The sequence below is a fragment of the Protopterus annectens genome, chromosome 15.part0, assembly GCF_019279795.1.
Source record: "Protopterus annectens isolate FY-2018-M chromosome 15.part0, PAN1.0, whole genome shotgun sequence".
Taxonomy (NCBI): Eukaryota; Metazoa; Chordata; order Ceratodontiformes; family Protopteridae; genus Protopterus; species Protopterus annectens.
Window position 1 is genome coordinate 269,752,989 of NC_056749.1, and position 16,659 is coordinate 269,769,647.

Consider the following 16,659-nt stretch of genomic DNA (forward strand, 5'->3'; position numbering starts at 1 on the left):
TTCTGTTTTCTGCAAAAAAGAAAAAAAACAAAAAAAAAATCTTGTTTTCCTGCCTTACTGAACTAGATTAGTCCAGTCTTCAGAGTTTGCTGATCTCTGGGCTTTGGCTTGGTTCCTGTGCTATTCCATATCCTTATTTGGATAAAGGGAAGCTTCTTTGTTCACCAGTGGGAGTGGGGAGCACTGAGCAGCCTATTTGTCCCTAGAGCAGTGGTTCCAGCCAGAAACTTGTAGTCTATTGGCCATTTTGGGTCAATTCCTAGGTCTTTTCAACCCCCTGCTATAAAGCCCGCTTTAGCTTTGGCGTGATTTAGCCGGAGTTGCCCATAGAGCACCATCGGCAGCGCCCGGTTAAACAAGGTTAAACTATTTCTGGCAACGTAAAGTCTGCTCTTCAATTTTTCTCCTAGAACTTCTCTACTTGCAATCTAAACAGTCTATTCTCTATCTCAATAGCTCAGCACTTGCTCCTAAAGCATTTTTATATAGGTAAAGTACTTGTATACTAAAAGTACTACATTAGCCTAGAATCCCCTTGAGTACCCATTTCCCTATAGGTCCCTTCTGACTCAGTTACACAGCAAACTTTTTCACTTTTTCTAGCATGTCGAAGGGTCAGTTGCTAGCGTCCTCTCCTGTTCAGCTGGTGAATCTGGGCATCTTGAGGCAATGTTACAATTGCCTCATGTACACAGACAACCCACTCCTTCTCCCACAAAACACAAATACATGTGAGAGATGCAACTATATAGCCAAACTGGAGGCTGAGCTTTTCTCAACTCAGGACTGGCAAGACCAGACAGGAGGAGAAGGAAACCACGCACACCACAAACCCAGTTTCACACAGAACTATCACAACTGCAAAACAAACACATAAACACACAAAGACATACTCGGAGGCACTGATCAAAAATCTAGCAAAACTACAGAGGCCTCCAAAGCAGATACCCAAGCAACTGCCACCTCAAGACATAAGACATGCAACACACAGTTCTCAAAGTCAGTGTGCTAAACAGTCACAGCCCTTAAGGCCAAACACAATGCCAGACACACTTGTTATAGGTGACTCCATAGTCAGACACACTGACGTCCCACTCACCAGACTGAGCAAGGAAAAGATAACAGTTAGCTGCCAGTCAGGCGCTAGAATCCGCCACATAACACAAGCACTCGGGTCACTCCACAGCAAGTACAAGTATGACTCAGTCATTGTCCATGCCGGTGTGAACGACCTGAGACGTACCTCCCTGGACTACATGAAAAGAGACATAGAGGAGCTCTCAGATTATGTAGCCCAGGCCGGTATGACCCTGACCCTGAGCAGTATCCTACCCTCACCAAGAATGATGCCACAATACAGAGACAAAATGATCAGCTTTAATAATTGGCTTAATTACTGGTGTCATTCTAAGGGATCCAATGTCTGTCTGCCTGGGATGACATGCTTGGCAAGCCACGCTGCTTCGCAAGGGACGGCTTGCACCTGTCACCCCTGGTCTTCCAGATATTGGCAAAGGCTCTTGCCACCCCCATAGTGCCTTTTTTAGGCAAGGCTCAAATGATAAACCTACCGCCCTAGAAAACAAAAATGGAGAAAAACTAAGGGTAATACTGCTAAATGCCAGAAGTCTAAACCTCAAGATGCACGCCCTCGAAGCCCTCCTCAGTATGGAGAACATCGATGTTTGTGCTGTGACTGAAACCTGGTTCAAGGCTCCTGAGAGCACCCCAGCACTATCAGGTTATACCTCATATCATGCGTTCCGCCCCAAAATCCGGACCGAACTACAAAAGGAGGGGAGTATCCATATTCATAAAGGATACCCACACCTCCAGGTTAGTGGCAACGCACTAAGCATCGGAGACCATCCAGGTGCAATTAACCATAGGTAAAACTGCCCTACAGTTTGTAACATGCTACAGACCACCTTCTCAAACTCAGGAAACCCACACAGCCTTCCTGAAGACACTGGAGAGTATAAATGTCTCTCCAAACACCATCATATTGGGCGACTTCAACTACCCAAACATAGACTGGGAACATTACTCAAGCCCCAACACCCTAGCCCAAAGGTTCCTTGAGTTCATAAACTCAAATGCTATGGAACAACTAGTCACCATTCCCACAAGAGGAGAAAATATACTAGACCTGATCATCACAAACATGGGGACAAAATGCTCCACACCGGAAGTATATCCCTCATTGGTGAGATCAGACCATAAATTAATCTCACTTGAGATCCACATCCCCCCCCCCCAGCAAAAAGACCACAGTGAAGAACTTCTCAAAAGCAAACTTCACACTTCTTAAGACTGAGTGGTATCCTTCAAGGCCCCGAGCCAGTGGAAACCACAACCCACGCTGCTGAAACCCTTACAAATGCCTTCTACGAGCACCTCCAGGAATGTATGGATCAAGCAATCCCTAATAAAATCAAGACCTTTTCCACCAAAGGCAGGCCGGTCTGGTGGACTCCAGCCATAAACAAACTCTACAACAAGAGGAGAAAGCTACTACATGACAGAGCAAAATCCCTAAATGGGAAGGCATCTCTGATCAATACTAGCAAAAACTACGATCACTCATAAAATCATCCAAGGCCAACTTTGAGAGAAAAATCGCTAATGACACAAAAGACAATCATAAAGCCTTCTTTAGCTATGTTAGAAACCTGGGTGGAAACTCCCAGATATGCTCAGAATTAGTCCAAAATGATAAAAAAATCACTGAACCCACAGACATTGCCAACATACTGGCAGACAGGTTCAGTGCAAATTTCTCCTCCCTCCCCAAAAGGAGAAATATCTATCCCACCAGAGTCTAGCCTCCCAAACATCTCATATGCCCAGGTGAGAGCTGCTCTCTCTAAAGCAAAAAACACAGCATCAATGGGACCGGACGGTGTCCCCGGCTGTGTGCTACACCTAACTCAATGAGGAACTAAACCCACACATATGGCTGCTGTTTAATCTTAGCCTTACTACAGGATAATGCACCAAAGAATGCATGCGACGGCAACTGTGGTCCCACTCCACAAAGGCGGTGCTTCTACGGACCCTGGAAATTACCGCCCCATAAGCTTGACGAGCCTTGTCTGCAAAGCTATGGAGAGGATCATAATGGAACTCATAAATAAAGACATTGGGGACCTACAGACACTGGATCCTACCCAATTTGGCTTTGTCAAGGGCAGATCCTGCCTCTTGATCTTGGTCGACTTTTCGAAACCGTCACTAATGCCATTGATGAGGGTAAGGCAGTTCACACAGCCTACCTTGACCTAGCAAAAGCATTCGACACAATACCCCACTCGGGCATCATAGAAAAGCTCACCAGCTTAGATGTAAACCCATATGTCACAAGATGGGTTGCAAACTGGCTCAAGGACAGAACACACAGGGTTAGAGTTGCTGGTGCCATGTCAGACTCTAAGCCGGTCACGAGCGGTGTCCCACAGGGCTCAGTCCTGGGCCCCTCTTGTTCGGCATTTATTTTTCTGAAGTGCAGGCAAACATAGGGGATTGTGGCTGACAAAATTTGCAGATGACTGCAAACTGGGCACCATAATTGACACTCCATCAGACACAGACATCCTCCAGAAAGGTCTCATAGAAATGGATAACTGGTGCCAGAGCCATGGCCTTAAGCTAAATGCCAAGAAATGTATAGTCATACCCTTTGGGAAAAACAAGGTAACCCCTAATTACCACATAGGTGGTAATCCATTAAACACGGAAGAAGTTATCAGGGACCTGGGGACCCAAGTTGACAGTAACCTCTCTTTTGACACTCACATTGCCACAGTGGTTAGGAAGACCTTCTACATTGCCCACCTGATCATGAAGGGATTCACATCCAGATCAGGAGAGGTCATTGTACCCCTGTACTCTTCACTTATCAGACCAATGATTGAGTACAACGCCCCTTCGGAATGTACCTTACCCGACACCTGCAGTAGTTGGAAAGACCCCAAAAGTTCCTCACCAAAAGGATAAAGGGGCTCAAACATATGTCATCGCTGTCCGACTGAAGAAACTCCAGCTCTATTCAGTCACATACTGTCTGCTCAGAGGTGATCTGTGCCTGACATACAAGGCCATGTCCAACCCGGAATTAATGGACATGCTCCACCTCAAAAATCCAAATCCACCAGAGCCACGAGAGCAAGAGACTTAAACCTCAACACGGATATAAATAGGACGTGCTGGAGGGACAGATTCATCACCCAGAGACTCCCTACACTATGGAACAGAATCCCAGTCCATGTGAGGCAGAGCCCCTCACTGACTCTGTTCAAGAGAAATCTTGACGAGTGGATGGGAGATCGTGGTTTACCCGGAATCATCTCTGTATCACTGCTGGACAGAGGCACAGCAAACTAATGGGTATAGTATTCTCATCCTAAGGGTGGTGAAAGCCACACACACTCTGGCTAGGCTTATAAATGCCCTAGGGCAGATAGCCTAGTATGAACCTATGTATGTATGTGTGTGTGTGTGTGTATATATATATATATATATATATATATATGTATATATATATACATATATATATATATATATATATATATATATATATATATATATATATATGTATGTATGTGTGTGTGTATATATATATATATATATATATATATATATATATATATATATATATATATATATATATATATATATATATAGATATATGTATGTATATATGTAGGTGTGTATATGTTATATAGACACACACACACACACACACACACACACACAGACATATATATACATATATATATATATATATATATATATATATATATATATATATATATATATATAGTTTTTGAATTTACTATCGTTTACCTGGTGCTTCCTTCTATGTTAAGGCTGAAAAATTGGGTGATTTAGGTGTTTAGTTGCTTCATTACCCCCATGCGTTTCTTGTCACCCATGTTTCTAACACTTAAAACTGGTTGATTGGAGACACAATCTTAGTCATGAGTTGTGTATGTTAATCTTCTGTTTAAAGACGGTTTCCATCTCAGTTTAGATGATCATCTTGCATTGGATGATTAATGTTTTTTCTCCTGCTTCCCATAGAATTTTAACTCTCATTTCTCTGTGTTCTGTTTCCTGTCTTTACGCTTGTCATTGGATTTTATTTACCCTTTTGTTTTTTTCTGAGCTTGAGAGAGATTGGTGGTCTAGTTAGTGATGGTAACTGTGTAGCTGTTATAAATTCAACTTTATGTACTAAAATGAACAAGTGACCGAGGAATGGGAAGCTCTGTTCAAAAAGTGCTAGTATCGAGGAATGGGATGTTGTTTGCAGAGCAGCAAGTAACTAGTGGTTTTATGAAACTAAGTGATTGCAGCTAGTAGCACTTGTAAATCATTTACATTGTATACAGAATGTTATCACAGCTACTCCTCGAAATTTGATTCTACAGTTTCCCATCTATTCCTGTAGGAAATAGAAAGTTGTGTAGGTAGTTTGAAATATACACTTGTCACAGAAATGCATGAGTTCACAGTAGTACTGCTCTAAATCACTGTAGAAATGAAAACTGAAAGAAGGAACGAAATGGTATGTTTGGGGAGCTGTAGCATCCTTGCCTGAGAATCGAAGTCCAAGAATGACTACCCTCGCCATGCCAGTTTTTGGATAGAAAATACTAATTACGTAGGAGTGTTGAATGCATTTGGGTCCTACTCAGAAGCCTGATGTGTAGTGGTCTGCCATTTGTGCTTTAATTGATTATTTTTATTTTATTTCATCTCCTGAAAGAGTTTGCTTGTGGGTGCCTTCAGTGGGGATTCTCATATTTCTCAGAGTGCAAGAAACATATAAATAAGAGGAAACAAGGTGCCATCTGACACCACATTTCGTTTCCCAGTTTTGGCAAATTAGGTGAGACTGTGATCTTCTTCAGGATGCCTGTTGAAGCTGTGTATATATGCAAGTTACTTGAAAGGAGCTTTACCACATTACAAGGGAGAAATATGGGAATTTTGTTTGTCCAAGTAGGGCTAAGCCTACACCTTCTGGCAGTGCTGCTCAAAAGTGGAATGTCACTGTAGCCTATTTTGGAAGTCAGGAATGTTTTTGAGGTGCTAGATCAATATTGTATATTATGGTAGAAACTTAAGGTGGTGTCCTTATTACCATAGTGTCTTTGACAGCAGAGTTAACCTGGGAAAGTTGATTTAAAAGAAGGCGTGAAGGTGCACAGCATCAACCTTCTCTGCTCACCGAGAATGATTTAGAAAAGAAGAGTACAATGTGGGGGTGGTTACCAGAAGAAATGCAAATGTTTAAACCGGTCATCTTCCTTTGAACCTACCCAAGCGGAGAGCTAGGAGCAGATGATAAATTTGAGACAGTTTGACCATGGCTGCTGCGTGTGAATGGCAAGGACTCATATTTTATGTAGAATATTTAAATGATCTTGGACTGTAACTAGAAATCATAGCAAAAAGCATTATTTTCCTTTCATTTCAAGTGGATTTTGTTTTGAGTTCTTCACTGTAAATAAACTGCACTTAACTAGCACTCACTGGAAAGAGTTTATTACAGCACAAAATATGAAGTGCGCCTAGCACATGACCAGTGTTCTGATCTTTGCTTGTTTCTCTTGCTGCTGAACATCAACTTTTTTCCTTGCTGTTGTCATGTCCCTCTACCCATACAGCAACACAGTGGGTGAGGAATAAATGAATATTACCATTTAGTGAGTGGCAAGCTTGAAGGTCAGTGGGGTGGAGGAAGAAGAATTTTCTCTGGAAGCTTCCATTTATAAGCTTGCATGTTCTTTTGTTTTCAGGGATTTTTTGATATTCCAGTGGATAACCTTTATGCTGAGCCTGCTGTGTTGAAGTGGATCAAAGAAAATATTCCAGAATGGAAAACGTGCACTATTGTCTCGCCTGATGCTGGAGGTGCAAAAAGGTGAGAGTAGTATTTTCTAAATGTTTGTTTAACATTTTCAAGGGAAATATGTTTTAGTCCTGCATGTGTATTGTCATTTGACAAATATGCTTAGTGTGGGAGAGCTATAGCTGTAGATAACTGAGCACAACAGTAGGGTGTGCAGGGTTTACTGCTGTGTTTTTCAAATGTCCATATAGAGCACCCATGTATTGCCTTTAGTTTTGTACGAGGCCCATCTGTAATTGGGATAGTTTTTACCTTCTGTATTTCAATTTCCTTTTTACTGTGTTTGTGCAACTATCAGTGGTCCTGATAACTTTTGTCTTTTTTCCACACGCTAATTCTCCAAGTATGAGTAGTTGCAGATGTGCAAACTGATAACAGAAGCCCTTAGAGTGCTTTTGTCCTAGCAATCAACACGTCTTGTCAGTGTACCAATTATTTCTGTCTGTCAGGAGATTTCAGTGCCAAGACATTTTTCAGTCCGTTGAAGGTGAAGTTTCTAGTTTAGTGGACAGTGGAATTTGAGTATCCCACGGATTTCTCCATTCAGTGGAAGATGCTCCCTACTTGCATATATACAAGAAAATAGTATTTTGTCTGGAGTAGAAAGGCGTAGAATCTAGTCTGAATTCAAATAATCGTTTAGCCACAGTAGGTGTAGGAATACAGCCTCAGCACAAAATTTCTCAAGGTGTGATTTCTTCATTGAAACTTTGGGCTTCTTAGATTTCCTGTCTGTTGGTAGTTTCACCACCTGTTGATGCACAGACATTGACTTTGTGAATGGAGGTCCAGGTAGCATTTGATTTATAGGAACTCAGGAGTATGTTGTGTTTTGGCAAAGGGTTAAACTCCATTGTGACAGCCTTCCATGTCAAGCCCCTCACCCCCACACACACTCACACATGTACAAAAAAAGAAATAAAAATTGGAGGCCGATTATTTTATTTATTTTAATTTTGTTAACTGCCAGGCTGGCCTGAAAAAGGTCCACTGGGGTTAGTGCTGTACCCTGTTAAACAAATCTAAATATAGCAGCTCGTGTTCCCTAAAATTTAACCTCAATGGGGAAGACTTAGCATATGCCACCAGATTTATTTGTGGGCTGTGATACAGATTAGGTGACTGTTTGCTTCTAGGAGACTTTGACCCTCGTATGGAATCATTTTCAGTAGTGCTTCAGGAGGATTTTGGACTAAATTTCTGATTTCAAGAACCTTTACCTAGATTTGCTGTATAGTGGAACCAAAGTACCCTGTCAGTCTCACAAGGTTTATAGGCCTGAAAGTTCTCTTGACTTTGCACTCTTGGGATCCTAGTGTTTGGTTTTTTGGGTTTATTAGACCTATAAATTTGGGTTAAAAGAGGTCTTTAAAATTATCTTACAATTAGACTGACTGATGCAGGTATCTTAATTTAAAAGGTGCTAGGCATTCTGTGCTGACACCAGAACTCTCCACGCTCCCAAGTAAGGAGAGCGTCTTTTTTGAACTCTTGGAAGAAATTTTGCCTTTCCAGCTTGGTGTTTAGGTCTGCTAAATGCATTCATATCTGTGTGATGTATTCAAGCAAGTTGAGGAGCTTTTAAAACACTACTCAAGTGGCTTACCAGTTACAGTAAAGTTTGCCCACTCAGTACTGTGCTGCACATGCATGGACTGGTTAACTGCTAAATACAGGAGATGTGACCTACTTTGCTCCACTTACAACCCTCCCCCCATTCTACAACCATTCTACCTTTGTCACACACACACACACACACACACACACACACACACACACACACACACACACACACACACACACACACACACACACACCAGTTCCCTCCCTCATAAAGGCTGCATTCAGTATGAGAAACCTAAAGTTTGGTCAACCCCTGATGTTCTCTTTCGAACTGCTATTTATATTTCTGCCAAATTATTCCAACACCACTGTACTAATTCTAATAAATTCTTTCATTAGTCTTTTAAGCCAGGGACCTGTTTCTTGGGAGGTTTTCTCCTGCTTCCTTTAAGAGCATACTTAAGATGTTCTTCATTCCACATTGCTGCAGTCCTAACCATTGGGGTAGTCCGCTGTCCAGTCGGCCCGAATACCAAAGTATATGGCTGACGTCGGTCAAGGCGCATTAGACTGATGTCAGGACGTCAGGGTACTAATGCGCATGACCGACGTCATATCCTCAGTCTTTTTTGCCGCATGGTCCGATGCAGAAGCAGTTTTGCGAGTGCAGGTTGGCGTTCTGAAATTTTCTGAAGTCGGAGTTTCAGACCGAATCAAAGTTGGCTAAGTACCCCGTTGGGGAACATTTTGGTTTTTTCTTGCCTCAGTATTAAAACGGATGTCAGAAAAAGTGAATAACTGTATTTCTTGTGGGAAACAGATACCTCATAGGGATTATCATACTTTGTGTATACCTTGCTTAGGGCCTGAGCACGACGTTGTTGGATGCCGCTCTTGTGCTAGATTTAACAAACGCACTATTAAGAGAAGGTTAGACTGTGCCAGGTTAGTGTTTGGGAAGCGTTGTAACTATAAAATGCCGTCCGGATGCTCCGGCGCTTCGCCCAAAAAGCGCAAGGACAAAGCAGCTAAGCCTAGAGTTGAAGAACCGCAGTCCCGGACGCCGGTTCTTTAGAAGGCTCAGTGGAGCCAGAGGTTTTGACAGGAGTTTCTTTGGAGTCTCAGGCAGAGACTTTACTGTTACAGGACGTGCCTTCTCAGGAGGTAGGCCAGGCTGAGGGGCTTCTCAGGTAGCTGTTCTTCCCTCTATTCCTAAGGTGGTTAGAGCCTCTCCTTCTGTTTCCAAGACTTCTTTGAGGGGTAGGCCAAGTTTAGCTTCAGTGGGGGCTTCTCCTAGCACTTCAGGTTCTGTGCCTAAGAAACATATGCTTAAAATGGCAGAGGATTTGATTACTATGATTAGAGGTTCTATGCCCCTCCTGATAAGAGGCCTAGGGTGGAGCCTGAGTTTGAGAGTTTTGAACAGTGTTCTGAGGCTTCTGAGTCTTGGTTGAAGACGTGCAGGAGTATCCTCCTTTTCTGATTCTGATGTGGATGATTCCACTCCTTCAGCTTCTCCTCCTGAGGATTTCTCATTTTCAGAGACTCTGCATTCCATGAGGGAGCATTTTAAATGGGAAGGCCAAGATTTCTCTGATTCCAGGAAGAGGCTTAGGGAATTCTTGTTTTACCCCAGCATAGGCCCTTAGCTATACCTCCTGTGTTGAATGTGGTGGAAGATGTTTTGCAGAGGCTTCCCTGAACCCTGATTCTTTGCCTCCTGCCCCTGTTAAACCTGATAGGTACTATAGGGTGCCTGAAGCTCATAAGTATCTTTTTAAGAGTCCTAGGGCAGACCCGAAACTGTTTCTCAGGGGCCTAAAGGTGTTAAGGCCTCTGTTGTTAAAAATCCTGTTCCCTCTGATAAAGAGGCAAGGGCTTTGGATAGATGGGGAAAGAAAGTGTATACTTCTTCCACTTTAGCCATGAGGGCGTTGAATTGTCAGTTTCACATGCTAAAATATCAAAATTATCTCCTTACACAATTGAAATCTAAGGTGGATGCTCTGGCGGAAGGTATTGAATGTAAAGAGTTGCATGATTTAGTTCATGTGTCTGAACAAGTGGGTAAGCATTCTTTGCAATGTGGTTTTGATGCTGTGCAGGCCTCCTCGAGGGTGGCTGCCACTGGTTCTGTTCTTCGCAGGCACGCCTGGTTGAGGGATCAGAATTTAGCTGAGCATGTTAAGACAAGGATTTTAGATGCTCCTTTACAGTCTGATGTGTTGTTTGGTTCGCCTGTGGAAGCAGTTTTAAAGAAAATGGAGGACAAGGCTAAGTCTATGCAGACTGTTAAAGATTTTGCAGGTGCAACCTGCAAAGTTTAGCACAAATTCGCCCACTAAGGGATCGACATATCCTGCTTCTGATTTCCAGTCTAGGGGTAGGTCTAGACGGGTAGGGGCAGAGCTCAAGGTTCTTTTAGGCCTAGAACAGGGAGTTCTCCTGCTCAGACTTCTGGTGAGGGCAGGGGTCAGTCCTTTCAGAACAGACCCAATGACCTGCCTTTTCAGCTGCCAGTACATTCTCGTCTGGCAGCTCCTTTGGGAGGAAGGCTGTCTCTTTTCAAAGAAAATTGGGATTTAATTACTCAAGACAGATGGGTTTTGGATATCATTCACCACGGTTACAGGTTTTATTTCCATACCTTGCCCCCTTTCAAAGGCATGCCAGACGTTCCTCCTCCACAAAGAAAAGAGGCTCACAAGCAAATTTCTCTGTTACTCCAAATGGGGGCCATTCAGCCAGTACCTGTACCAGAAAGAGGCCTAGGATTTTATTCTCGCCTGTTCCTAGTACCAAAGAAGGGGAACACGTGGAGACCAATTTTGGATTTGTCTATCCTCAACACTTATCTGGACATTCCCAAGTTCAAAATGTTGACGTTACAACAGCTTTTACCTCTGCTGGGCAAAGATCACTGGATGGTAACTTTAGATCTCAAGGAAGCTTACCTTCATGTGCCTATCAGACTAAGTTGCAGAAAGTATCTGCGCCGAGCTGGAAATTCTCATTATCAGTTCTCTGCATTGCCCTTTGGCTTATCTACTGCCCAGAGTATTCACAAAGGTTCTGGCTCCAGTGATAGCTTACTTCAGGCTAAAAGGAATTCAAATCTATCCTTACTTGGACGACTGCCTGATTCTGGCTCAAGAAAAGGAAGACCTTCTACAGCATCTGGAATATGTCATAGCAGTGCTAAGATGCCTAGGGTATTCTGTGAACGAAATAAAGTCCAGTCTAGTACCCTCTCAAGACATGTGCTTTCTGGGTGTGAGACTGAATACAGCAGCCCAGATGGCCTTTTTAACCCCGGACAAACAGAAGAATCTTTCCAATTATTTCCACCAACTATCTCTTCAGTCCGGGCTGACTGCAAGGACAGTCCTTCAAGCCTTAGGGTTCATGGCATCTTGTATTCTGGTGCTTCCCAATGCCAAACTGCATATGAGGAAGCTGCAATGGTATCTCAAAAATGTATGGACACAGCACTGCCAGGATTTGGACACTGTCATTCAAATAATACCTTGCATCCAAAAAGAATTTTTGTGGTGGGCTCAGGAATGTCACCTAAACAAGGGACTCTCTGTGACCCGGCCAGAGGCGAGTCAGATTTTAACGACAGATGCCTCGGACATTGCTTGGGAGCTCATCTAAATGGAAAGTGGATACAAGACAAGTGGCCTGCCAGACTACTGCATCTACATATCAACATGAAGGAGATGTTAGCAGTCCAGTTTGCATTAATGGCTTTCAAGGAGTTGCTGCTTCCGGGCAGGTGTTGATTCTAACAGACAACACAACTGTCATGTGGTACATCAACAAACAAGGGGAACACATTCTTATCCTCTATGCAGGCAAGCAATGATTTTATGGGAGACTGCGCTCAGCTTGCAACTAACTCTTCAGGCAAGGTTTCTGCCGGGAGCACAGAACTCCTTAGCAGATGTGTTAAGCAGACAAATCATGGATCCCCACGAGTGGAAACTGGATCTTCATGTATTTCAGAAATTGACAGTGTCATGGGGAACTCCAGACATAGATCTGTTCGCTTCTCCACTAAACCACCAGCTGCCAAAGTTTTGCACAAAGGGGTTTCATCACACAGCTTGGAAAGTGGATGCTCTTTCTTTCAGTTGGAAAAATCTTCATGTGTATGCCTTTCCACCTCTGCCTCTTCTCCCAAAGGTGCTCCTAAAGGTCAGACAAGACAAGCCAAGGATGATTTTAATAGCTCCAGATTGGCCTCGCAACACTGGTACCCACTACTAAGGAGTCTGGTAAGGAAGCCTCCATGGCCTTTTACCTTTGATTCCACACCTGTTATCTCAGAAGGACGGTCACCTGCTCAATGTCAAACTTCACTCTCTTCATCTAACAGCCTGGCATATTCTGTTTTGAAACACAGCAGGTCTCAACTTCCTCAACAAGTTTTAAATGTGATTATGGAAGCCAGAAGACCTAGTACAAGGAAAGTGTACGCAGAAAAATGGAAGAGATTTTTATTTTGGAGTGCAGCAAAGAATTTGGAGATTTCTGAGCGTAATTTGAGTGTGGCTCTTCAATATCTTACTGAGTTATTGGACAAAGGTTTGTCCTTCTCTTCCATTAAGATTCATGCTGCAGCAATTTCAGCTCACTATGATTGTGACCCACCATTGTTTTCGCATCCTTTGTTCAAGCAGTTTCTTAGAGGGCAAAGAATATAAGACCCCACGTGAGCTCCTACTCCTGCTTGGGATCTCAATTTTGTGTTGGAAAAACTTACTCTACAACCTTTGAGCCTGCGGCTACTGCTGAATTGAAATACTTGTCATGGAAGACTGCTTTTTGTTGGCTATTACTTCTGCAAGAAGGGTTTCTGAGTTGCAGGCCCTTATGGCAGTAGAGCCCTTTTTGATTTTCCATAAGGATAGGGTATCATTACGTACTAATCCTTCCTTTATGCCTAAGGTGGTTTCTAGTGTGGCTTTAAACCAAACTATTCATTTGCCTACTTTCTATGCAGATCCCCAAAATAAGGAGAAAAGATTTTGCACACTTTGGATGTACATAGGCAGTTACGTTATTATTTAAGCAGGACTAAGGATTTCAGGCAGTCTCAGCAGTTGTTTGTTTCTTTTGCTTTGAGTTCTCAGGGCAAGCCTGTGTCTAAGCAAACTATTTCTAAGTGGATTGGGTTTTGCATTTCATTTTGTTATTCCCATCATGGCAAGGAGATTCCAGCTGGGATTAGGCCTCATTCCACTAGGGCTACTGCCACTTCTACAGCATTTCTAAGGGGTGGCAACTAAGGATATTTTGGAGGCAGCTACTTGGAGTTCAGTGCATACTTTCTCTAAGCATTACCACCTTCCTCTCTACTCTAAATCTAGGGCTGGTTTTGCCACAGCTATTTTGCAAGGCATGTTGACAGCTCCTGCTTCCTTATGATTTGCCAGCCTCCCTTACCTCTGCTTTGGGATTCTACCCAATGGTTAGGACTGCAGCAATGTGGAATGAAGAACATAGTACAGTTTTGTACCTACCATAAATGTAGATGTTCGAGGATCCACATTGCTGCAGTCCAATTTACCCTCCCTCCTTCCCTCCTGGGTTTAGGGGTGGTGGTGTGGGTTAGGCTATATTCTTGTAAATTTGTATATATTGTATATATGTTTGGTGCAGGGTTTTTTGGTGTTTTTGGTTTAGGCCTTGTCTTTTTAGGGTCTTCTGACATCTGGGGCAAGAAAAGACTGAGGATATGACGTCGGTCATGCGCATTAGTACCCTGACGTCCTGACATCAGTCTAATGCGCCTTGACCGACGTCAGCCATATACTTTGGTATTCGGGCCGACTGGACAGCGGACTACCCCAATGGTTAGGACTGCAGCAATGTGGATCCTCGAACATCTACATTTATGGTAGGTACAAAACTGTACTTTGCCTAATGTCATAATCTCCGAGTTATAAAGTATGATAGCTCATGACATAACTTGCTAAACACTGGTGTTTAATTCTGCAATAAAAATTCAATGCTACCAGTCAAACTTTTGATATTAAAGAAAAATATTTTAATTGCCAAATAGTGTAATCGGAGCATGTAAGATACTTCATATATTGATGTAATGAACTTGTCAGTTCAAGACCTTTGTAGTGATGTATGTCAGGAGTAGGTAGCACAGTGCAGTTTTGTGATATTACGTAGTAAATGCAAATTATGCATGTTATATTTTCACACTTTTCCAAAAGAGTGGTATTAATCTACAAAACTGTACATATCGAATGGCAGTTATAAGTGCCAGGTTGGGTACCCTAGCCCTATGCCATTTGTGTACATTCTGTACAAGTTTTGATGCTTATGCAAATTTGAAAACGATGCTGATATTTTCTCTGTATGCTTTCACAATACCAACCTCATTTGAATGTCAGTTTTAACACCTAATTCTTGCATGTGTTTTCTCCAGTATAACACTGCCGTATTAATTTCTATATCCCTTGTGCACATTAAAGTGTAATTTTATTACATTCTGCAAACACTCCTTAATTCCAGCCCTTTACATACCACTCATTTGTTTAAATTGTATTTGTGCAAATACGCTAATTTTGGACCAGCCACTGTACGATATTTAAACGTGTTGATTGATATTGTGCTTAATAACTTTTTCCACTTTAATAATGTCATTTATCAACGGATTAAAGGGGTGGCTATGGGTTCTAAAATGGAGCCAGCCTATGCTAACCTTGTGTTAGCTACTTTGGAGTTGGAAACTCTTACTCCTATTTCTGGTTTTGAATACACCAAACTGTACTGCCGTTTTATTGATAATTTTTTTGCGTGGACAGGGACATAATCTCAGCTAGATCAGTTTTTACAAGAGGTTAATAATAGCATTGCATTTCTTACATTTGTGGAATCAGGTTGCGGTTCTTCTGTCTCTTTTTTGGATACTTCCATTTCTATTGATGTACAAAAGAATTTTTTTGGTTTTCACTATTTTTCGCAAGGACACTTACAGAAATAACTACCTGGACTTCACTAGCCAACACCCGTTTTACATGAAACAGAACGTTATTAGAGGACAATTTTATTCGGCTGTCTAGATTGGTTAGTGATGACTTGTTTTTCAAACTGAATGTGATTTCCTATGTGATTTGTTTACACAAAAACATTACCCTTTGCCTTTAATTCAGAGGATTGCTTCTGAGATTTCCCGTGACAGGCATAGTAAGTTCAAGCCTATTTTGACTTGAGGGTTTATTCCTAAAAATCAGAACTCTTCTGTAACCCAGGACAGATGTTTGAGCTTCCCCATCCCGATTTAGTAGGGACATGGCTGCTATTCGGAATATTATTACTGCTAATTGGAATATTGTTGACCGCTCCGATGATTTGACACGCTTAATAGGTAATGCCCCTCTTTTTTCCTACAAGAAAACAAAGACCCTACGAAGCTCATTTGAAAATAGACTCTTGCCTTTCTGCTCAACAAGATTTGCAATACTGCTGATTCTCACGGCATGTTTGTGTGGTAATTACGTTTGCTGCCAGTACATTTCGGTGGGCTCTTCATTTCAGTTCAAGCATAATGACTTCAGAATATTGTTGACTAAACATTTTCATTGTTACAGCTTAAATGTGGTTTATGCAGCAGTGTGTGCTTCATGCACTAGTTTTTACATTGGGAAAACTAGCAGACTGCTTTCTGACCGCATTAAGGAACATTATTGTGCAGTTAGAACTTCTGATGTGCATAATGCTTTGGCAAGACATTCTTCTACTTGTGTTCACTACACTAAATTTTTATTTTTAGTTTTGGAACAAGTAGAAATTTTTTTGGGGGGATTACGACACTCCTGGAATTTTAAAGAATTAAAGTGGCAACTTAGATTAGGAGCGAACACTGCTCCAGGTTTAAACGACAGTGTGAATGTTAAATGTGCTTTGAAATGGCAGGTTTAATGGGTCTTCCTTTACTAATGGTGTTTAAAAGGTATGTATTCTGTATCACTGTGGTGGTTTACCCTGTTTCCCCTTTATTGCACTTGGTGTGCATTTTATTTTTAAATGTCCAACTTTTTTATGAGTGTATCACTCATACTAGGTTATTGTCTATTGGTTGTTTTTTCTTTTGGTTGCATTACATTGTCGATTTCTATTAGGTTCTTGATTGGATACTTTTTTTTGGAAACTTT

At 42.0% G+C, this 16,659-nt stretch overlaps 1 protein-coding gene across 2 annotated transcripts in view; it reads left to right on the top strand.

Annotated features, from left to right (window-relative positions):
• Window positions 1–16,659, top strand: part of PRPS1 (phosphoribosyl pyrophosphate synthetase 1) — a 444,571-nt gene that overhangs the window by 188,852 nt on the left and 239,060 nt on the right. For both annotated transcript variants that reach the window (XM_044057029.1, XM_044057030.1), the window contains exon 4: window positions 6,807–6,931. In XM_044057029.1, the coding sequence (XP_043912964.1) occupies window positions 6,807–6,931 (125 nt within the window). The remainder of the gene's footprint in view (window positions 1–6,806; window positions 6,932–16,659) is intronic.